General features: G+C 36.7%; 1 protein-coding gene across 4 annotated transcripts in view; it reads left to right on the top strand.

Moving 5' to 3' along the window:
- ECT2 (epithelial cell transforming 2) overlaps positions 1-8084 on the top strand; it is a 65028-nt gene extending 56944 nt beyond the window's left edge. For all 4 annotated transcript variants that reach the window (XM_043594886.1, XM_043594888.1, XM_043594887.1 and 1 more), the window contains 3 exons: positions 2029-2136; positions 3116-3262; positions 6734-8084. In XM_043594886.1, coding sequence (XP_043450821.1) covers positions 2029-2136; positions 3116-3262; positions 6734-6823 — 345 coding nt within the window. In that variant the 3' untranslated portion in view covers positions 6824-8084. The remainder of the gene's footprint in view (positions 1-2028; positions 2137-3115; positions 3263-6733) is intronic.
- Positions 8085-25109: the final 17025 nt, after the last annotated feature.

Here is a 25109-nt window from a genome sequence, read left to right as displayed (position 1 = left end):
ATTGACATCTTAATATTAAATCTTCCAGTTCATGAACACAGGGTGTTTTTCCACTTATTCATGTCTTTAATTTTTTTCAGCAGCATTTTACAGTTTACAGTATATGTCTTTCATCTCTTTGACTAAGTTTATTCCTAAGTATTGTATTTTTTTGATGTTGTTATAATATTTATTTCTTAACAAGAAGAAAGTAAAGGCAGTTTTTGTTCAAAAATAATGAAATAAAATTCTCATCTAATCAGAAGAGACTTTTATCATTTGTTCATTAATAGTAATTTCTTTGAGTATCCAATGATATGGAAAAAAACCAATAACATACAGCGAATTGGAAAATACAAGATATAAAACTGAATAGAATGACTCCAGTTTTGTTAAAATAAAACATTTCGTGCATATAGAAAAATATATGTAAGGAGTATGTTTAAATGTTAATAGCAAACAGTCACTACATTTGTGGAAATTTTTATTTTTAAAATTTTCTTCCAAATTTTTTATAATAGATGTGATTTTTCTTTTTTTAACTTAGAAAAAAAATTGTGCGTTTAAAAAAAGGCACGGTAGGGGCGCCTGGGTGGCTCAGTCGGTTAAGCGTCCGACTTCAGCTCAGGTCACGATCTCGCGGTCTGCGAGTTTGAGCCCCGCGTCAGGCTCTGGGCTGATGGTTCAGAGCCTGGAGCCTGCTTCCGATTCTGTGTCTCCCTCTCTCTCTGCCCCTCCCCCGTTCATGCTCTGTCTCTCTCTGTCTCAAAAATAAATAAAAAACCTTTAAAAAAAAAATAAATAAATAAAAATAAAAATAAAAAAAGGCACGGTTACCTGAATGGGGTTAGATAAGCTGTGGACTCATTAGCAAATGGATGAAGTGGAATGAGAGGGTCTAGAGCTGGCAGGGTGGATTTGCTTGTTTTAAGAAAGTTTGGCAAAACCAAGCCTGTCTATGTGGGTGTCCGTGGTGAAGAGCCAAAAAGCAAGCATTTATAATTGTAGAATATAATATTTAAGGCTGTTTGTAAAGGAGCTTAACATTTTATTTCAAAGGACTACTATGCATTATCTTGTTTTATGATTCCTGTGGGTTAATTATACTAGATATTTTCTACATTTTGTAGATGAGAACATTTCCTGAAAAACCAATATTCACAGGGTTGTATAAAAGTCTCTCTAGCCACAGAATGACAGTGCTGGAGGATAGTCTTAATAGTGCTAGATTAGCGGGGGAACTTGCCGATGGCCTAGATTTATAAATTTAAAGGGCAAATTGGTATAGAAATATGCAAAACCTTTTTGTCTAACCTGCTTTTTTTGAAAAGCCCAAATGTAATTTGAGCAAGTGATATTTTGGGTTACTTGCAGATTAGTTGTCTCATTTAAGGTTAATTTTGACCAATGGTTCTTACATGAAATCTTTGACTCCTTTTAGAATGTAACATGAGCTATGAGCCCACTCCTCAGAAAAATGTCCTTTGCATTTATGCATATGCAGAGATTTGCACATGATTTCAGGGAGGTTGCATACCTCCTGATTTCTATCCATTGCCACTTCTAGGAGCTCTTGATCACAGGTTTAGAACCTCCAATTTAGAATCTACCTAGATGTTAATTGAGGAAGAAAGGAAAACGTAGGAGAAAGTCTATGTTTTAATTTTAGATAGATTATCTCAAGAAAATTGTTTTTGATATTGGTTTTACAGCAGGCTTTATGCTTAGACATTTGTCCACTAAGTTTCTAGCTTGTTGGTTTTAGTGTTGTTAAAAAGATTTTATACTGAGTTCTTTTTCCAGTTGCTTTGGTGTCCATGGTCCTTGCAATGAATTTTTCATTTAGTGAATGCTAATTTTTTACTATCCTTAAATTAGTACATTTCAGAGTAGAAATTATGTGAAGCATATAAAAAATCTTGAGTAACTTCATTTATATTATACTTCCATGTGTATATATATGGAAGGTTTGATTTTAGAAACAGTCGTGTATTTTTATTTTCTATTTTACTTATTTTAAAATAATAAAAAGTGTTATATTTTCAACAGGAGAATCTTATTTACAGTGCTGATCCAGAATCCTTTGAAGTAAATACTAAAGATATGGACAGTACATTGAGTAGGGCATCTAGAGCAATAAAAAAGACTTCAAAAAAGGTGAGTCATAGTGAGCTTATTATTTAATATGTCTCCAAGATGTATTTTTCAGAGTATATTAAAATTATATTGCCACAGACATCAGTGTAAGGATAGTCTGTATAGCAGAGCTGTTTTCTTGGTTCTAGGAAATGGCCCATAGAGGTAATAAGTTTTATTTCAGCACGTTCTATAGCGCTTGTTATCCCTTCCATTGATAGTGATACTTCTGTGACCTGTGCTTCAGTAGAAATGTACTGATGGTGGCTTAGATGCAGATATGTGTGCACTCATCTTAAATATTGTCTCAGATATTTTTCAGCAAAGGGCACATGACAGAGTCAGGAGACCTCGGATCTATTCCTGACCTTACGTATGTTTCAGTCTTCTAATGATGAAGATCACTTCCCTTCTTATCAGAGTTGAGGACTATGTAAGAATGTTGGTAATGGGCTTTTAAAAAGTAGAACTAGCATTTTAATATTTTAAGCAAAATTTGCTGCCATCATCTGCTAAAGTTACAATTTTCTGTTGTTTGCTTTTGAGGGGAGGCTTTCTCCTTTATTTAACTATCTTTGTATCTCCAAGCATTTAATGTGTATGATATATAGTAGATAAACATGCTGAATAATGATTCAGTGAGCTCCTTCACTTTTTAATAAATAAATTGAGGTTCATGTGGCCTTGGGTTAGAGATTTCATGAGTAAATTTTAGCAAAATCAGATAAAAACCCAGATTTCTCCTCTTTGCAGACCCTGTTTTCCCTCCTACCTTTTTTCTCCCATCGACTATGGTCCTTTATGAATGCAGAATGGAATAGTCTACAGTGTACTACCACAACTTTTCACTGTTTTGTCCAAAGAGATTCTAATTCTGCCGTATAATCTTTGTAGAAAATCTTCATGTGTATTTGGCTTTGTTTATGTTCTTACCAGTTATATTAGATTTATTAGGCTTAATTTATTAGGCTTAATTAATTGTAACTTGTTTTAACTGTAGGTTACAAGAGCGTTCTCTTTCTCCAAAACTCCAAAAAGAGCTCTGCGAAGAGCCCTCATGACATCCCAAAGCTCAGTGGAGGGAAGAAGTCCTTCCAGCAATGACAAGCATGTAATGAGTCGTCTGTCTAGCACATCATCATTAGCAGTAAGTGACTTTGATCTAATGGGCTAAATGACTTACTCACATTTATGGAGTTGGTATGGAGTTTGTTAACTTTTTGAAGATGGAAATGTTAATACCTCCATTTTTTTTTTAATCTCTAAACTTCTAACTTGTTTATTGGGTAAAGGTAACTGAGAAAAACTTCACTTAATGAACTAGAGATATAGAGTGTAGTTTGATATGAAATTTTATTGGGATTGAGATACATTAAAAAATCTCTCAGAAAAGAAACCTATTTTAATGAGTCCCATCACTTTAACTCATGTAAATAATGATGGTTCTGTTTATGTAGATTGGCTCCAATAAGATAGCGGAGATTGAGGGGTTTTTTTAAACCTAGAGGTTTTTTTTAAAAACCTAGTTCTGTGACGAGTAGAATATAAACTCTGAAGCTGAAGGATGATATGGATTCTAAATTCATGTGTATATTTTTAAATGTTTCCTGAATAATTCAAATTTCTAGTGGTGTTAGATGTATTTGATATTTCATATTGGGGACATTTCTAACATTCTAAGTATGTGAGTGATGTATTTGTTCTTTGTAAAATTATTATTATTATTATTATTTTTCAACGTTTATTTATTTTTGGGACAGAGAGAGACAGAGCATGAACGGGGGAGGGGCAGAGAGAGAGGGAGACACAGAATCGGAAACAGGCTCCAGGCTCTGAGCCATCAGCCCAGAGCCTGACGCGGGGCTCGAACTCACGGACCGCGAGATCGTGACCTGGCTGAAGTCGGACGCTTAACCGACTGCGCCACCCAGGCGCCCCTGTAAAATTATTATTGATCTAACCTACTAAGGTTAACAAAAGCAAGTAACACTTCTTTTTTTTTTTTAAGGTGTTTTTTTTTTTTTTTTTATGTTTATTTTATTTTTGAGAGAGAGAGAGTGAGTACCCGAGCGTAAGCAGGGGAGGGGAACAGACAGAGAGGGAGACATAGAATCTGAAGCAGGCTCCAGGCTCTGAGCTGTCAGCACAGAGCCTGACCTGGGGCTCAAACTCACAAACCTGTGAGATCATGACCTGAGCTGAGGTTGGCGCTCAACCAACTGAGCCACCCAGGTGCCCCAAGTGACTGTCACTTCTTAGTTGTGTGTCCTTCAGCAAGTTTCTTGTTCTCTTATCTTCCTTTTTGCAGCTGAGAAAAAAAGAGGTTAATAGTACTTAACCATATAGTGCTATTATAAGGATTAAATACACACACATACACACACATATATGTATGATGTGATTTTATATGAGAGGCAATTTGAATAGTGGTTAAGAGCATGAACTCTGGAACTCACATGTTCAAATCCTGGCTCAGCTATTTGCTAGCTGTAGGACTTTTGGCAAGTTATTTAAGGTCTCTCTGTTTCAATTTCACTGTTAGTAAGATGAATTTAAAGTAGTAGCTGCAAGGATTATATAAGTTAATATATGAGAAGTGCTTTGAACAGTACCTGGCACATCATGAATGGTCTAGAGTTTTATGAGTGGTCACCTCTTATATAAAATTTATAGATAAGGTACATAATATTCAATAATTCTTATTTTTTTTAAGCCAATTAAGTCTTGGTTAATACATCAAAGACTTAAAGTTGATATCTATGAGTATGTTTATAAAAATTTTGGATGAAGGTTAGCCTTCCAATGGGAGCGAAGTTGTGCCTGATAATATAAATTTGTGCAAAGAAATTTGATAAATGAAAATGAATTAAAATGGACAAAATACAGTTGGGCCAAAGTACTATCCCTTGTTTACTTCCTGCATCTATAGTAACTATTATAAACATTTCTCTTCAAATGAATATAATTGGACTTTACGGAAAATTTTTAGAAAATTATTTATAATTTTGTCACTCCTATGTAGATAATATAAGAAGTACCTAAAATATCTTTAAGACATTCATGTCCTTTTCTCAATTGCTTATTTCTGTTCTAACAGATTGCCCATTTTGTTTCCACAAGCAATACAGTTGGATTTACTAAGTATGCTTATGTACAGTGCTCAAACTCTACTGGTGGGCGCTCTCAAAACTCCTGGTTTTGATCTATACGTCATTCTACCTCACAAGCTAGCTTTTCAGAGATACTAGACGGAACTGTTGATTTTTCATATTTGCAAAAAAGTCCTATCCAAGTCATCTTTGACATTTGTGAAGAATTAGGAGATATGCCAGCCAGTAATGGAAACAAGCCTCGTGAAGTTTAATGTGAGCTTATTAGCTATTTGAAATGTGTATTTGTGAAAAAAGAAAGTATTCTTTCTTCATTGAATCTTTATTAGGTGGGTGGGGACTTTTGAATTCACAACTTTATACCTTTGAATTCACAACAGTTTAGGCTTAATAGAGTTTGTGCTATGTGTTATGTGTATTGACACATAAAGATATTTTTTGCTAGGTAATTTACTCTTAAGTCCAGAAAAAAGTCAATCCCATTAGAAATTTTCCTGTTTATGAAAATGATCGTTTTAAAGAATAGTAATAATTGTGATCTAAAATGGATTTTTATTCCAAATCTGATTCTTAATCTTAGATTTATGGCACTTACATAAAATTTTGCTTTTTAATATGGCAGATCATAAATGTTTCACCTAAAAATAAAGTAAGCTTTTATACTATCTACTTAAATCATCTTTGTTATCACTTGAATGGCAGTACTTTACCAACCCAGCTCTTTAAGCACTACATTTTACTACCTTGTTGATGAGAACTTACAGCCAGCTACCTGCGGACTCTTAGTATGGTTAGCCATTCATGTATGTTAAAATAAAGTAGTAGCTTTCTTTAGAACTCATTTTGATTTATACCCACTCTTAGATTTTGGCTGTTCTTGTGCATGTTTTTTTGTTATTGTTGAAAATTCTGAGGATATTTAACTTTGACCTCTGAAACCATAAGTTTTGATAGCTTAGTAACTTAATCTCTATTATAAGAAGTGCTGCTATTTTGCTTTTTATATGGAGCAAACTTACACACACACACACACATACACACCTATGTATGGGTTGCGCACATGATACAGACTCTCTAGGAGTGTATGACCTTTAATCATAGAGAATTATTTCTCATGGAGTAATTTCACTCCTCTGAATTTTGCTTTATGATTAAGAAGAAACTACTAGGGTTTGTTTTTTTTACCTCAAAAACTTACTAATTTATAAACTTTTAAAATAACCTGAAGTTATTTTAGTACCTTCCTAGCAGTAAGCCAGTATCTATTCCATTTGAGTTAATATGTAGTTAACTAGTCCATTTTTTTTCAGAATGCTAAAATAGTTTTATGTTTTTTCCCTATCCTCCTCCCCTAATTTAAATTCTTTTATTTATTTGAAGAGTTTAGAATTTTCAGATGTTTTTTAATTAATTGTATTAATTTTAAAATGATATGCATGATCCTAAACTGTGTTATACTTTTTTAAAAGAAAACTTTTAAGTATAAAATATTTGTCTTGTTTTTACAGGGTATCCCATCACCCTCCCTTGTCAGCCTGCCTTCCTTCTTTGAAAGGAGAAGTCATACTTTAAGTCGATCTACAACTCATTTGATATGAAGCTTAAAAAATCTTAATTTAGAGCAACTTATAAACACTTCATACTTAAAAACTGACTTAAATGGTACTTGTCATTAGCACTTGGGGAAAGCTGGAAAGAATGTAGGTAACACTAAACTATGCCATTTGATTTTCTTCTTTAAAGTGTAAGGTTAACCTCTTACATTTTTTTAGGTAATTCATGTAAAAAATTATATTGATTTTGATGTAATTTTTCTCTTCCCTCGAATCCTTCATTCAAAGACCAATAATTTAAGTTATTCACGATATTAGTAGCTTTGCAACTTGATAACAGTAAATAAATTTTATTGGTGGATGCGAAATACCGCTGTGAATCTCTTTGTATATAGTGTCAATGAATGAATTTTTGGAAATACCTATTTGTGTATCTCAATTTGTGAAGAAATTAAGTGATATCACAGTACTTACTAGATAAAAAACCACAGATTCCTGATTAATAGTGGGGACTTGTTTCACATGTGCTATTTGAAGTAGTTGTTTAACTGCTTCTGTTGCAGTTTATTTTATTCTCAAGTGTTTTCGAGATCTAGAGTGGATTTTTAAAGATTTGCCCTTATTAATAAGAATAATGGTTAAAGGAGATTGTTTCAAAATACTTTTGCAAATTGAGATAAGGACAGAAAGATTAAAGAATAATGTATATTTTGTCAAACATGATATTAGGGTATACTTATAACTTTTTCAGAGACCATATATTTTCGGCGATTTTAGCCACTAGCAAATCTTCACTTAGTTTGATAGTGTGTGAAATTTTATTGTGAAGGATAAGACCATGGGAGAAGTTGTGGGATAGAGTGTTTATACTTTTTATGAAATAATTCTAAAGTTGGCACCAGTTTTACTAATTTGCTGTAAAATACATAGGTATGTGTATGGTCTACCTTTTATTTTGGTCCTATAATTAAATGTAAAATCAAAATACATTTATTTGCTGTTGTAAAATATTTTTCAAACCCTGATGTTAATTTTCACAATAGTTTTTGTTTTTGTTTTATAGTCAGTGATAACAAAATAATCAAGTTCCTATGAATAAATGCACTTTTAGTTCCTATCTGTAGGGAGTACTGCAAACATTTAATTGTCATTTAACAATTTCAATCATCTCCTTTATTAGTATAACTGACTATATAGATTTTTTTCTGTGCCACATATTTGCCATTTTTAAATAGTAAATGACTATTGATATATTTTAGAAGCAGTGTATTAGTAAGAACTTTGTAAATAAATACTTAAAACTCAAGTATATCTTGTTTCATGTTTTAAACAATTCCTTTACACAGATTTTCATAGCTCCGTATGAATGCTTGCATCTACCTCTGCTCTCATATATTTGCTTGCGTATTTATTTGCCTATTCCTTTCTCCATTAATATTTTTGACCATTACATCTACTGAGCTTTATGTAGGATGACAGCTTTTAATCTAGAATCTATTTTGCAGAATGGGTGTAGTGAATCCTATGATAGTTTATATAAAATTTTGTGTTTATGTGCATGTATGCATTTTTCTGGCGGAAATTACACAGCTTTTATCATTTTATTAGAAATGGAGCTGTGATTCCCTCCAAAAGTATGGTGTTTCCAGTGAGAGAAAATAACCTGAGATAAGGCATGAAGTTGGAAACATATTGGATGAACACTGGCAAAATATTAGCAGGTAGTTAATTTTAACTTTAAAAGGAATGCCTCTAGTTTTTCTCATGATACCTGCTCTACAACTAGTATTTTTGTTATATCCCCGTTATCAATTAAAGACTGTTTGTATGGGGGTGCATGGGTGGCGCAGTCAGTTAGGTATCCACTTTCAACTCAGGTCATTATCTTATGATTCGTGAGTTCAAGCCCCACATCGGGCTGTCAGCACAGAACCCACTTCACATCTGCTTCTCTTTCTGCTCGAAATTCTTCTCTCTCTCAAAAATAAATAAACATGAAAAAAAAAGAAAGACTGTATACTTAATCTGTTAAGATGCTTTATCATGTATGGATATTAAATATAATTAAGCTTTCCTTCTCTATTGAGAACATGTTTTATTTATTGATCTTTAATCAGTTGCATTACAGTAATACATTTTGTAATGTTAATCTATTCTTGTATTTGCAGGCTACACCATGTAATTTTCCACATGAGGTATTAAACGTAGAACCATAGCAATAAAGAATCACATTTATGAAAGAGATGTAAGAAAATGTTAACTCTATAACAAATTTGAAAATCTGGAGGACCTAGACAAAGTATAGCCAAAGTTGACTCAAGAGGAAGTAGAGAATTCTAATGGCCCAATAAATAGCACAAGTTAAATATGCACTGCTAAAAAAAAGATGCAAATTCCAAATGATTTTAAAGCTGAGTGCCAGCATTTAAAGACTACTTAATGTATAGTAATAGTCATACTTTGCAGAATTAAAAAAGATTGTCAGCTATCCAGTTCATTTTGTGACATTAACATAAACTTTATATTAACGTTTTAAAAGGATACTGTAAGAAAGAGAAGTACTGATTAATTTCAATTATGAATATAGAAGCATAAATTAAATTAATTATTAACAATTAAGTCTAGAAGTATAATTAAAATAACAGTCCAGCCAAATATATGACCATTGGACTGATTAATAAACATGGTAAGTCTAGATCGACATAATGATCATGGTAAATGGAACATACTTCTCTTGACTGAAGGAAGAAGGATCAGTCATGTGACACACAACATGATTACAGGATAATGGTGCATTACATTGATTTGAAATCTGAATATATCCTCATCTATTGCTTTAGCCTTCTTAGACTAAAACAGTTTGATTCAAGTTTATATCTCAACTCAGTACCATTAGGGAGCCAAAATGGGAATCAGTTTCCTAGATGGCTGCAATATTAATGCTAAAGAGCCTTTTGAATTGTTTTAGGGATTTTACTGCATCAAATAGTGTTCTTTCAAGAATACAAATGTGGTTCAACATTTGGAAGTTTACCAGTATGACTTATTGACAGTTTATAGGAGAAAAAAAAATGACATCAATATTTTCTATAAGGTCATTTAGTAAAATTCAGCCACTGTTCTTCATAAAATTCCAACTAAGGACTTTTGGGCAGTATGACTGAATACATTCAGAGTGGGTGTCCTTCTAATAGAAAAATTAAACGTTTATGAAATATTTATTTACTTAGAAAGCACGTGCAAGCAGGGGAGGGGCAGAGAAAGAGAGAGAGAGGGAGACAGGATCCTGAAGCAGTCCCTGCGCTATTAGCACTGAGCCTTAGCAGGGCTTGAACGCACAAGATCGTGATCTGAGCCGAAGTCGGTTGCTTAAACAACTGAGCCAGCCAGGCTGAAATATAATTTAAAAATAATTTTAGTATATAACTGAGGTTAAAAGAAAAATATGGAAATCTCTAGGTGTGGGAAATTGATAGAAATCTAAGCCAATCAATCAAAATACAGGTTTGTGTTTGTGGTGTGTAAATGACAAGTTGTGTCTAGAATGTATGTGCATATACAAAGGGTTAAGAATGACCAATCAGTTGAAGGAGTGAGAGAACTTACTCTATCAGAAACAAGGTTTATTATAAAACTAATAATCAGGGGCTCCTGGATAGTTGAGTCAGTTAAGCGTCTAACTCTTGGTTTTGGCTCAGGTCATGATTTCACAGTTTGTGAGATCAAGCCCCTGCATTGGGCTCTGTGCTGATAGATGGAAACTGCTTGGGATTTTGTGTCTCTGTCTCTGTCTCTCTGCAACCCCCCTTCAAAATAATAAACATTTCACTAAAATAACTAGTAGTCAAGACAGCGAGATATTGGAAGGCTCAGTGCACTGAACACAAATAAATTAATGGATCATAATTGAAAACCAATAAACTAACAAAAGTGGCACTTTAAAACTGAACACAGTGAACACATTATTCAATAAATGGTGCGGAGGAAAATAGGTATCTTTTGTCTTTAAAGAGAAAAATCTATTATCTTCACACTCTATACAAAATGAATTCCAAGGGAATTAGAGATGTAAATATGAAAAGTGAAACTATAAAAATTTTACTAGATAATATAGGAGAGTATCTTAATCTGTCTGGGGCTGGAAAATGTTGCTCAAATGTGTCACTATGTTTAAGATAATTATAGTAAGAAAGACTGATAAATCTGCATTAAAATTAGGAACTTCTTGTCCTGAAAAGACATCATTAAGAGCAAAAGTCACAGAGGAGATGTTCACAATACACATAGCTGATAAAGGACTCATCTAAAAGTGGATTATAAAGAACTAAAAAGCCAAAAATATTAGACATCCCTGTAGAAAAACAAGCATTTCATAATTGAAAAAATGAAGTGGTTAATGTTGCTGGATCGTATGGTAGTTCTATTTTTAATTTTTGAGGTGCTTCCATACTGCTTTCTATCGTGGCTGCACCAATTTACATTTCCATCAGTAATTCACAAGAGTTGGCTTTTCCCCACATTTTTACCATCTCTTGTTATCTTTTACCTTTCTGATAATAGCCAATTCTAACTGGTATGAGAGGGTATCTCATTGCATTTAAATTTGCATTTTCTTGATAATTAGTGATGTTGAGCACATTTTTATACCTGTTAGCCACCTGTATGTATTTGGAAAATGTCTATTCAGGTCCTCTACTCAGTTTTAATTGGATTGTTTTCTTTCTTTGCTATTGAGTTGTATGATTATATATTTTGGATATTACCTCCTTATCAGCTACATGATTTGCAGATATTTTCTTGTATTCATTAGATTGCCTTTTCATTTTGTTGATAGTTTCCTCTGCTGTGCAGAAGCTTTTTCATTTGATGTAGTCAAAGCTTGTGTATTTTTGCTTTTACTGGTTGTCTTTGCTTTCAGTATCAAATCCAAGCCTTACCAAGACCAGTGTCAGGGAGCTTACCACCTATGTTTTCTTCTAGGAGTTTTATGGTTTCAGGTCTTCCTTTCAAGTCTTTAATCCATTTTGAGTTAATTTTTTGTGTATGTTGAAGATAGAGGTCTAGTTTGATTCTTTTACATGTGGCTCTCCAGTTTTCCCAACACTGTTTATTGAAGAACCTGTCCTTTCCTCACTGTATAGTCTTAGCTCCTTTGTTGTAAGTTAATTGACCACATATGCATGAGTTTATTTGTGGGCTCTTCATTTCTTCCATTGAGCAATGTATGTTTTTATGCCAATGCCATACTGTTTGTGTTACTGTAGCTTTGTAATATAGTTTGAAATTGGAGGCCGGGGGTGATGGCTCCAGCTCCATTCTTTTTCAAGATTCCTTTGGCTATTTGGGTCTTCTGTGGTTCCATATAAATTTTAGGATTGTTTCTCCTTTTCTTGTAAAAAAATGCCATTGTAATTTTGATACAGACTGCGTTATGTTATGATTGCTTTGGATAGAGTGGACATTTTAACAGTATTAATTCTTTCAGTCCATGAGCATGGAATATCTTTCCATTTATTTGAATCTTCTTTAGCTGCTTTTATTAAAGTCTTGTAGTTTCAGTGTACAGATCTTTTACCTCCTTGGTTAAATTTATTCCTAGATACTTTATTCTTTTTAATGCATCATTCCCTCCTTTTATAAAAAGCCTTTCCTCGGGGCGCCTGGGTGGCGCAGTCGGTTAAGCGTCCGACTTCAGCCAGGTCACGATCTCGTAGTCCGTGAGTTCGAGCCCCGCGTCAGGCTCTGGGCTGATGGCTCGGAGCCTGGAGCCTGTTTCTGATTCTGTGTCTCCCTCTCTCTCTGCCCCTCCCCCGTTCATGCTCTGTCTCTCTCTGTCCCAAAAATAAATAAAAAAAATAAAAATAAAAAAAAAATAAAAAGCCTTTCCTCCTTTGGCTTTTGTGTCACTACTTTTTTCCCTGCTACCTGTTGAGCTACATCTCAACAGATCTCTTTAAGTGCATAAAATAATCTTTTCCCATCCTTTATATGTAGATGCTCCCCAAATAATCCATCTTTGGTTCTTATTTCTTTGTTTCTTACATACACTATGCTATTTTGTGTATGTATGTATGTACGTATGTATCTCTATCCCTACATCTATGTCCATGTATCTATAAAACTGTATCTATTTATAATACATCCCCTGATTTAAAACCATCTCACACTTTGTAGTTTTAAATCTGAGGTCTCTTCTCCTTCCTTCACCCCTGTAATACTGTTTTTTTTCTCTACAGCTTTCTGTGAATGGCATTACCATCCACACTATCACCTGAGCCAGACACCTGAGAATCATCCTATGTTTTGGCTTGTCTCTCTTATTCTTCATAGTCAGCCAGCTGATCCCACATCCTTAGGGTCTTATAAATGAATCCATGCCCTCATCTCTATTCCAACTGTTATGCTTTATTTCAGGCATACATGACTTTCTCCTGGATTTATGTGGTAATCTAATCCACTCTTAGCTTCAGATCCGCAAAAGCACAATGTGGAACAAGACTTGTATTCAAGGTGGTGGTGGTGGGGGCGGAGGGGGGGGGGAGGTTTGTTGTTTTGAGGTGGTTTGTCTTGAGGAGTAGCAATGAAGAAACAGAGGGAAAGCCAACACAGTTTGCTTTATCAAGTTGGCCACTTGATAAAGTGAAAAAATTTTATTTGTTGTGTGAAAGGGGGAAGCATTGATTTCTCTGCTTCCATCCCCAGTTTTTTTAGGTTAGGATTCCAGCAGTTCCAGGCAGCATGTGCATGAATGTCAAGCAATTCTGACACCACAAAGCCTCAGAAATGGCCTGGGGCAGAAGTGAGGTAGGTAGCACATACTCCAGGAATGGCTTCAGTAAGACAGAGGGGTTTTGAGGTAGATTAGGAAGTGTCTGATTTCCCTTCTCACTGATATTTTTCTTCTCCTTCTGTGGTCCATCCTTTAGAGCCAGAGTAATCTTCCCAAGCCTGTTTAAAACGTTGTGATGTCTCTGCTAGAGACTTCCAGAAAAATGTAGGCTTCTTAGCATATTACAATGGTCCTCCCTTTATGATCTGCCCCCATTCTACCTCCTTAGGGCCCTCACTCACCACTTCCTCTAGGAAACCTTCCCAGAACATTCCTCACTCTTATTCTGGCTCCTTATCTATACTGTACCCTCTTCCTCGAATGCCCATCCTCTCCTTTTTTGCTGAAATATCCTCTCCTTTAAGAAGCCTTCCTTGTCACTAGGTTAGTTCCCCTTCTGCATGTTCTAGCAGCATTCTGTGTTTGTTTGCCTTCATCACAGTACTTACATTTTGTTACTTTTCGGGGGTCGAATTTATCTGTTAAACTAGATTGTCAATTCCTAGCACAGAACCTGACAGGTAACAGATGCTCACTAACTTGAAATTGTTCCAGTATATCGGGGAAAGTGCACCAGCTATATCACTGATGTGAAGAATAACCACATTCAGTGTATGTCTAAATACCTTTGGGGTTTTAGTTCCTCTCAGCAGGTATAAATTGAACATGTTCCTGTTAGATGTGCCATAGGAAGATGCAGATTGTAAACATCGTATGGAAGAGTGTCAGGTAAAGCGAAGAGAAAGGGAGCAGCTCTGACGTGCTGCAGTGGTCCAGAGAGCAGTCTTGTTGTTCCTGATGGAAACTGCTTGGCTGGTCGCCTGCCTGGAAGAAGTGCGAAAGCTGATAACCTCTGTAGCAATCCATCGGAGGGAGTGTTGCAGCCATCCACATACACTGCCTCCACATGCTGAAGCTAGAAGAGCAGCCACAGGAGCCTGGATGAAATCGGGCTGCGGGCCAGGATCATTTTTGTAGAGTTTGAAAATGTGACATAAGGCACTAATATCGTACCTCCCCAGGATTTGAGCCTCGCTGCCAAGAGGAGTGGCGTTGCTGGAAATAACCCTGGGAAAGTGTGGCAGAGACCTGGGAAAATATTGTAGGCTGCGAGATTATTTTTCACTTCCAAATAAATCTGCCAGGCTGAATTCATTTGCAAAAGAATAGATTAAGCTTGATTTGTTTGGCTTTTGTGGTTTCAACTTCCCTAGAATTAATTCATGCCAAATTCATTATAACTTTATTTTTTTAAAGCAAAGAACTGTATAATTTTCTACTTGATTAAAAAATAATAAATGCTTATACTATTTCTGGTTTTAGTGTTTCTAATGGTTACTTCCCTAACTTTAAATAATAGAAAACACTGCTGTTTCTTCAACTGTCAGCTTTAGGCATTATTTATCAGCTGAACTTCTGACAGGCTGAAAAATACTTCATCTACGTAGCCCCCAGCTTCCACCTCCACTTTAAAACAGTTGTTATTTTTGTTTTATTTCTTTATTCTACCAGGTGGAACAGCATCTCCTAATTCCCAATGATGTTGGAGTATGGGGTGCTTAACTGTATGCTGGGACCCATTCTAAATACTTCATTAACTCATTTATCCTCACACTGGACCTAAGAAATCAAGATGATTTCCCCCATTTTCACACATGGAAACTGAGGCACAGAGCAGTTATGTAACTTGCACAAGGTTACAAGTTAATAAGTGGTAGTGCTGGGATGGCCTTAATATCTGTGCTATTATTAAGCTCTTCCCCCAGAGGAAGCTCTTAGAATGCCTGCCTGCCTTCCACCCGGTCATATCTACTGCCCCCCGCCCCAGGCCTTACCGCTCTTTTTCCTTTTCATTCCCCACACATCCTGTTCACCTATAGCGAAACATTAAATTCTTTTTACTCGGTGGCTCTTCTCCCCTCAGAGGAAGCCCTCGTACCCTCGTGCGCCTGAGTTCTGGACGTGAAAATGCAGCTCCCCCAAGTCCTGGGCATTGGAGGTGAGAAGGTAGTGCAGATGGTGGGCGCGCTTCTGCGTCTGGGGCTCCGTCGTGGCCGGTGCCCTGGGACAGAGGCCTTCATGGAGGACGCTGGGGGCTGGTGATGCAGGTGGAGAGCATTAAACAGGCCGCGCCGAAATTAACTAGATGGTGTCAAGATGGTAGCAGTTAACATTCTGTCACATTCTGTTAACATTTTTAAGTTTTGCAGATGTGCTTTATAGGTGAATTCAAAGTTTGAACGTTAATGCACAGCGTTTACGTTGTTAGGATGGAGTAAATACTCTCCATTGTAGAGGCAAATAATGTTAGGATTATAAATCTGTGTTTTAACCAATCAAAGAATGATCCTCGTATCCAGTTCAAATGGGTTTCCATTTCTTCAGCAAGGCCTCTTCCAACTGCTGAAAATCATGCCATATTTTAGTTTACATGCTTTGGGGGACATGCCTTTCTTGTAAGGCTCTTTCCCCATGTGTTCCTCTCACCTGTCCCCACACCCACAACCTCCTCACCCCCATCTCCCAGAGTGTTGTTCAGTAGAAGAATTTTAACTAATCAGTCTTCAGCACCCGATCTTCCCATCTTCCTTACCATAATATATAATAATTTAAGGCAATACAAGACCCCAAAACACCTTTATAACTATGAGAACAAAGTCAAATTATGTTCAAGATTAAGTTTAATACAAATTATTTTAAGCTAGGACTATAGACCTTTGTGATAAATATATTTATTGTCCTACCACATTACATACACAGCACACAAAAAGATAAAAGATAACAATGGCAAAAAGTAGAAATGGTAAGATGAATCTAGGATTGAGGCGGTGACTCAAAGTGCCTGCAAAGCGTCTGGAACATTTGTTAGAAGGGCACCACACATTTTGTTCTGAACATCTTAATAGCTGAGCAATAGCCAATTCCCCACTGAAGGACCATTTCCTTCAGTGAATGCAATATGAAAATGAACAATTCACTGTGGAGAAGACCTATTTCTGGAACAAATACTGGGGCAAGTTACAACTTCCTGTGGGCTCTGGTAAGGAAGGCATGTTTCATGTTGGAGTATGATGTACTCCCTAACTTATTTAAGTAATGATAGCAATGTGATGCATATGGGAGTTGTAGAAACAGGAACAAACAGAACTTGATAGGGCTCAATTAGAAGCAACTTCATTCTCCTGCTCCTCGTACCGCAATCACTATCCATTTAATACCTGTTGATTTTCCCCATGCCTTTTTTTGAAGTTTAGGACATGGTTCGTTGGGTTTTCTCATCATCCTCAGAACATGAAATGTTTCCATTCACTTTTGGTCACTAGAATAGTCCCCTTTTTGTCTGGTATGATCTGTCCACTAAATAATGGGGAGGGAACTCACAAACTTGGAATTCTCCCTGAGGAGGAAAGAGTTTGAACCCCACGTTAGACACCTTAACTTTTAAGGCCCACACCCAAGAGACAACTTCCTTTGAAATTGAACTTCCCCTTCCTCCTTCCAAGTTGGGCTGGACATCGGTAGTGGTAAAGGAGGAACAACGTCTTGTATCTTGCTTGTTTCCAGGTCCTGAAATTTTCTTTCTCTCCTTTACTACACTCTGCCCCCCTACCCCTGTGACTAAGTTTGGGATTGTTCTGATCTGGGGAAGGGAGAAGAAGCTGGGTCAGGAAGCATCTTACCTGGCAGGGCTGTGACCATGCTGTTGGTGCAAGTGTGGGTATTGTCCCCTGCTGTGTGGGCTTTCCATGGGGTCTTCTACCTCCGGTGGCTGATCCTTCAGGGTGTGTTGGGCACCCGTCCTCTGTGCCCTCCACATTCCAGGAAACACATGTCAAGCTCTCTAAACGTTATCCTCAAATCTCTTTTCTCCAAGCTTGAGGTAAAGGACAAACATCCTTCTTCACGCCAAAGGAGGGGAAGAGAAAATGTCACAGCACTGGTAGGTTTTCTTTATTCACCTCTTTTACAAAATCTTTTTTTTTCCTTTTTAAAAAATGTTTACATATTTTTGAGAGAGAGACAGAGTGTGATCAGGGGAGGGACAGAGAAAAAGGGAGACACAGAATCCAAAGCAGGATCTAGGCTTTGAGTGGTCAGCACAGAGCAGGGCTTGAACTCATGAACGGTGAGATCATGATATCATGACCTGAGCCAAAGTCGATGGACTGACTGAGCCACCCAGGCGCCCCTACGAAACTCTTTTATACCTTTGATGTGGTATTCATCTCAAGGTAGAAAAATCAGCTTTTTGGTGGCCTCTGTTGAACCAGATTCAAAAAAGAGTCCCATTTTAATACTTTGTTATATTTTAAATAAAGTTCTGCAGTATAAGTGGATGAGAAATATAGTTAAAGTTCCTTTTTACTTTGAAGACCAAAACAATGTGGTTCATGTGTAAGGTACTCTGCTGGCCGGGGTAGATGGCATTTTATTCTATTGATTTATCTCGTTTTCCCATTTAAACTACAAAAATGGATACATACTCATTTTGGAGAGATTAGAAGCATTAATGAACAAAAAAAAATTTTAAAACGACTGTCCCATCTTTCAGAGATAGTTACTATTAACCTTGGCTTATATGCTTTCATATTCTTCTCACACTATAGTGGATATGTCTTGCCTTCTGAATCTCGCTATCCAAATCTTTGTTTAAATGATATAACCTTTTTCCCCCCAAAATCCACTATCTGAAAAGAGAACTTGTTACAGCAAATCCACATTGTCACAGCAGAAAAACTGCTTGATTTGTGCATAAAATCAGAGGAGAAAACAGAGCACATGGCAGTGGTTCTCGGCTCTTGCTTTGATCATCCTGAATCCTGTGCTCGCATGGTTAAACCATGTTGTGTGTTCTCTCATTTTCCCCACATTTGTTTCTCTCAGATTCCCCACATTATTACATGAAAATGTCTCTAAGAATGCTAAAAAGCCTGTCTGTGAAGGAAGTAGATGGGCCCATGAATTGCAGAAAACTATTGACAGAGGTGATTGAACCACAAAGCCAGTTTTTAATGTTGACAAAACCAGCCTGTTCTTGAAGCGAATGCTATCTTGTATGTTCATTTCAGGAAAGGAGCCAAAAATGCCAGAATAAACCATCCAAAATAGGCTAATGTTGCTTTAAAGTGAATATGATGTTAAGCTAAAACCTCAGCTGCTGAATCCCTTCAAAAACCCCACTGCCTTTTAGGGACTATTGAAGAGTAACTTGTCTGTTATGTGATACTCCACTCCTAAAGATTAGGTGACCAAGTCTGTATTCGGTGATTACTTGAGGGGCTAACTGCCTCTATTCATCAGAGGGTACACTGGGATGGAAAACTTGCAAACAAGGCTCTTTTGATAATAGACAATGCTCCCAGATGTCCTTCAATGTTGACAATTATGGAGATAATATCACAGCGGTCTTTTTCCTCCCAGCATTATGTCATTATGGTAGCCTCCGGGCCTAAGGGTGGCTGCAGCCTTCAAGGCATATTGTTTACAGATGGTGATGCAGTCTGTGGCGCTTAGATGCTGATAAATGGTCTGATGATGCAGGCAACACTGCTTCGATTAAGGATTTATGGAAGGGTTTGACATTCAGAAGGTCTTCAAATTTATCAACTGGGTTTGGCATGTATCATAACAAACAATGAATACAGTATGGGAGAAAGTAGTCCCGCAATTGTTGCTGACTTTCAAGGTTTGGAGCAAGTGATTAACGCAAAACAAAAATCCTAAATCTTGTGAAGAAGGCTAGATTTAGTGAAGTGGCTGGTACAAAGAACTTACGACCAAGCCACTTGTTTAACTTGATGTTCATTCTAGGTCAAAGGAAGAGAAAAAAGCAGAGCCGGAAATACCTGTTGCTGCTCTTTAGAGAACTTGGAATTATGCAGAGAAATGATTGCTCTTGCAAGTTTTGTTCTGTTGCTCCACGGCCATCTACCATTTTAGATAATGGTTCACAGTCATCCACTTCTAGAGATTCAAGTGCCAAAAAGAGACAACTGGCCGTGAGAATCTTGGGCTTGAGCACAGGTGGACCGCAGGTGTTTGCTCCTTCCCTTGCGGTCCCAACTGACTCCTGCTCACCGTCATCATCCAATCTGAGCAGCATCTGCGTCTACCTAACTGCAGCCTCTGCCTTCCTCTCCCTAAACTACTCCTGATTTCATAAGTAATCATTTAAAGACAATTTCCATGCTTGCTTAACTGTTATTTGTATTCACAATGTAACTTTAAAATATATAGTAGCTTTAAACTTACATTATGGTGTGTGCTTGTTGCAGTACAGAAGGAAAAGTAATTTCTACTGCATTGTTGCATATTACATGAAGATATATACATTAAAAAGCCCATTAAGAAGTAAATAATTATGTAGTTGACATTTTATATATTTACGCAGAAGTCCTTGGCAATATGATTATATGTAGGTGTTCAAGAATATTTAGTTACATTTTGGGAAATTTGTTGGGGTTTTTGGATGGGCTTAAAACAGATTATCATTTTTCCCATTCCCGATAGTGGAGTACATATAGCTCACTCTCCCACTACTTCCACATTTGATATCCAACATATCAAACCAGAGAAGGATTAGATTCAAAGAATAAGCAATGCCTATATACAAATGTATCTATATTTTACAAAAATTGAGTTACTAATCGTATTGATTTGAACCTACTTTTCTTTTTTCTTTTTCCTTTAAGTAATCTCTACACCCAACATGGAGCTTGAATTTATAACCCCAAGATCAAGAGTTGCAAGCTCTACTGACTGAGCTAGCCAGGCGCCCCTTACATCTATTTATTTATTTTTTTTAATGTTTACTTATTTTCGAGAGAGAGAGAAACAGAGTGTGAGTGTGGGAGGGAATCCGAAGCAGGCTCCAGGCTCTTAACTGTCAGCACAGAGCCCGACATGGGGCTTGAATTCATACACTGTGAGATCATGACTTGAGCCAAAGTTGAAGGCTTAACCGACTGAGACACTGAGGCACCCCTGAATCTGCTCTTTTTGCAACGTATTGTGACCATATCTCTATGTAAATAATAGATACCGATTATAAAATGTATGCATTTGCCCTGTTTGTAATGGATATGCGTATGTGTAATGGGTAAGCCATGCCTCAGAATGTCTGGCATACCCACAGCTTCCTGCTGATGATCTCTTGTCCATGGCCCTCTGTTGAAGGAGCAGGAACATATTGTTTCTTACAAATGGGGAACTGTTTCTTATCACCTGACTCCACCACTCTGGTCAGAAATGATTGGAGCATAGGAGGGCAATTAACCAGGGTTTGCAAACTCAAAAGCCACTAGAGGGCCAGGCAGGTAAGCAGACAGATGCATGAGACAATAGGGAGATCACTGGAGACTGCAGAGAACTGAGCAGAGCATGTCCTGTTTTAAGGGGGAGGATAATACTCAGTTTTTGCCAACTATTCTTATCCAGGAAATAAAGACTAAGTATTGCCCAAATTTTTGGATTTTCAAGAAGAGCCCAAAGTTTCCACTTTTGAAATGAAATTCCCTGATCTCTCCACGGTGTGGCCAACACAGTTCAAGCCAAACAGATCGTATCTATAGATGAGATTTAGTCCACATGTGGGTTGTTTGCACCCTCTAGCCCTTCTAAGAGCAATCAATGTGTGCATATTCCAAAGGCCTAGGATCGAAGAAATGGCCTGTCACCAAACTTGCTTAATCAGGGATGATGGCAAATGATACAATCAATCATATCCTTTAGAGAATTTGTACAATATATACAAGGATTGGGTCAGCAACAGAGCAGAAGGTAGATATCCTCATGGGAGAGGTTTGCAGGAGAAAAATAAATGCCAAGAGCAGATGCCAAGAGTAAGAGAAAATTATTATTATTAGAAGTTAATAATACAGAGGGTGAGGTATTTGGTTAGCAGAAGCAGTTAGTAGCTGAGTCATGATACAGTCAGGACTAACACTCACAATGACTAGTGGACAAATACTCTGGATTTCTTAGGTTGCTGCCTGAAGAATGACTCCTTAGTTCTTTTGATTACACTCTCATCTTTGGTGGATCATTTTTTTTTTAAGATTTAATTTTATTTATTGAGAGAGGGAGAGAGCCGGGGAGGGGCAGAGAGAAGGGGAGAGAGAATCCCAAGTAGGCTCAGTGCCATCGGCATGGAGCCCGACATGGTGCTTGAACTCATGAACCATGAGATCATGACCTGAGCTGAAATCAAGTGTCAGATGTTTAACCTCCTGAGCCACCCAGGTGCCCCTCATCTTTGGAAGGTCTTAATAGACGGTTGTGCTAATGCTTCCTCTGAGAATATTTTTGACTTCCCCTGAAGCATGAAAATGTGGATAAGATTCTCAACTTCATTTTGTGCCATTTACGGTTTCAATAAATATTCACTTACTTGAGACAAATTGAACATGTGTCTCTTTTATAAGCAAAAAATCCTAGTAGTATTAATGTACCATAATTTATTTAATCAATTCCTCATTGTTGAACATTATTTCCAACTTTATACACAATTTTGTCATGAAAACCCATATTATACATTCATTGTAATGTACTTGATATTCCTTAGGATAAATTCTCAGAAGCAAAATTTCTTAAAGTATATATGGGCATTCTAAGGATTTTTTTTTTAAAGTTTATTCATTTATTTTGAGAGGGACAGAGACAGCATGAGTCGGGGATGGGCAGAGAGAGAGGGAGACAGAGAATCCCAAGCAGGCTCTGCACTGTCAGCGAGGAGCCTGATGTGGGGCTCAAACCCACAATCCGTGAGATCATGACCTGAGATGAAACCAAGAGTCACTTAACTGACTGCGCCACCCAGGCACCCTCATTCTAAGGGATTTGATATGCATTGTCAAAGTGCCATCTAAAAAGATTTTACACACCAACAAACTATTGACACACTATGGGTAAATCTCAAAAACATGCTGAGTGAGAGAAGACAGACACCAAATAAAACATACTGTATGATTCCATACATATGGATGAAATGCTAAAAACAGGAAATCAGCTGGGGAACAGAGGGAATTGAGTCAAGGGAACATGAGGGAACTTTCTAGAGGGATGGAAATGTCCTCTATCTTGACTGTGGTGGTGGTTACACTGATGTATACATTTGTCAAAATTCACTGAACTATACACTTCAAATGGGTGCATTTTATTGTATATATGTGTATCTGTGTAATAAATAATTTTATTTTATTAAAAAAATTTTTAACATTTATTTTTCAGAGACAGAGAGAGACAGAGCACAAGCAGGGGAGGGGCAGAGAAAGAGGGAGACACAGAATCTGAAGCAGGCTCAAGTCACTGAGCTGTCAGCACAGAGCCCTATGTGGGGCTCAAACCCATGAACTGTGAGATCATGACCGAGTTGAAGTCTGAGGCTTAACCAACTGAGCCACCCAGGCGCCCTTGGTAGTAAAACAATTTAACTTCACCTCCCAAAAATAAATAAATAAGATTTTACAGATTTATACTCCCCATCAGCAAACTATGAGAGTCCTCATCCCTTCCACATAATATTTGGTATTATTTTTCATTTTAATTTTTACTAATATTTTGAGTGAAAAATGTTGATTTGCTAGACTTTTCTTTAGCTTATTAACAATAATAGCTATTATTAATTTAGAGCTATGTGTCATACATTGTGCTAAGAACTTTAAAAGTTTTGGGGCACCTGGATGGCTCAGTCGGTTGGGCGGCCGACTTTGGCTCAGGTCACAATCTCGCGGTCTGTGAGTTCGAGCCCTGCGACGGGCTCTGTGCTGACAGCTCGGAGCCTGGAGCCTGCTTCGGATTCTGTGTCTCCCTCTCTCTCTGCCCCTCCCCCATTCGTGCTCTGTCTCTCTCTGCCTTTCAAAAATGAATAAATGCTAAAAACTTAAATGAATAAATAAATAAATAACTAAATAAATAAAAGTTTTATTTAATCCTACAACAACCTAAGTGGTAGCTATTATTAGAGAATGGAAACTGAGTCAAGAGAAGTTTAATGTGATCAAACATGAATACATAATGATCTGGATTACCTAATCCAGATTGTGAAGTTGGTTAACTGTTTGTTTGTTGGGGTCGCAGATGCTGTATTTTCCCCCCAGTTTCCATCTAATTTTATTTATAGTGCTGTTACGATTGATGCTAGAAGTTAAAATATTGTATATTAGTATATTTTTATAGATGCTATATTTTATATGTAACATATATAAAATATTTTATATATGCTATATTTTATATATAACATATAAAATATCTTATATATCAATATATTTTTTTCTTATGGATAGTTTTCATTGTCATGCTTTAGAAAGACTTCCCCATCTCAAAGTTAAAAGAAAAACCTTTCACATTTTCTCCTAAATACAAATTTTATTATATGCAGGAGATGGAAAGGACTGTATACCTTAGGGATTATACTTCTATATCCTGATTTTTATCCTCAATGAGAATTTTCTCATATTTTTATGTATTCATCAAAAGCTTGATTTTAAATGTCTGCACAGTATTTCATTATGGCTGTCCCATTAATTATCTTCCTGTTATTGCACTGGTAGATATTTAGTTGGTCTCTAACTTTTCACAACTACTCTTTTAAACATCCTTAATGTAACTTTTTGATTGTATCTTGAGTATTTCTTCAAGGTCTATTCTTAGTAGTAAGATTGTTGAACCAAAAGGTCAGGACATTTTTGCCTTTTAAGAATTTTCTTTATAGACTTCATGTTTTTTAGAGTAGTTTTAGGTTCACCTCAAAATTGAGCTAAAATTATAGTTCTGCTATATACACCACCTGCCCCTCGACATGCACCACCTCCCCTATTATCAGCATCCTGCACCAGACTGGTACACTCATTACAATGAACCTGCATTGGTATTTCATCACCCAAAGTCTATAGTTTACATTAAGGTTCACTGTTTGTGTTTTACATTCTATGGGATTTGACAACTTTGTAATGTCATGTATCCACCATTTATAGTATCATACAGAATAGTTTCACTGCCCTAAAAATTCTCTGAAAATATGCATGGTATGATCTCGATCTTTTTGTACTTACTTAGGGCTGATTTGTGTCCCAGTTATATGGCCTATTCTGGAGAACATTCCATGTGCACTGGAGAAGAATGTATACTCTGCTGCTTTAGGATGAAATGCTCTGAATATATCTGTTAAGTCCATCTGGTCCAGTGTATCATTCAAAGCCATTGTTCCTTGTTGATTTTTTCGTTAGATGATCTGTCCATTGCTGTGAGTGGGGTGTTGAAGTCTCCTACTATTATGGTATTAGTATCGATGAGTTTCTTTATGTTTGTGATTAATTGATTTATATATATGGGTGCTTCTACATTTGGCGCATAAATGTTTACAATTGTTAGGTCTTCTTGGTGGATAGACCCCTTGATTATGATATAATGCCCTCTGCATCTCTTGATACAGTCTTTATTTTCAAGTCTAGATTGTCTGATATAAGTATAGCTACTCCGGCTTTCTTTTGTTGACCATTAGCA

This window comes from Prionailurus bengalensis, chromosome C2 (assembly GCF_016509475.1).
Source record: "Prionailurus bengalensis isolate Pbe53 chromosome C2, Fcat_Pben_1.1_paternal_pri, whole genome shotgun sequence".
In the NCBI taxonomy this organism is placed as follows: domain Eukaryota; kingdom Metazoa; phylum Chordata; class Mammalia; order Carnivora; family Felidae; genus Prionailurus; species Prionailurus bengalensis.
This window is presented reverse-complemented; position numbering and strand designations above follow the sequence as displayed.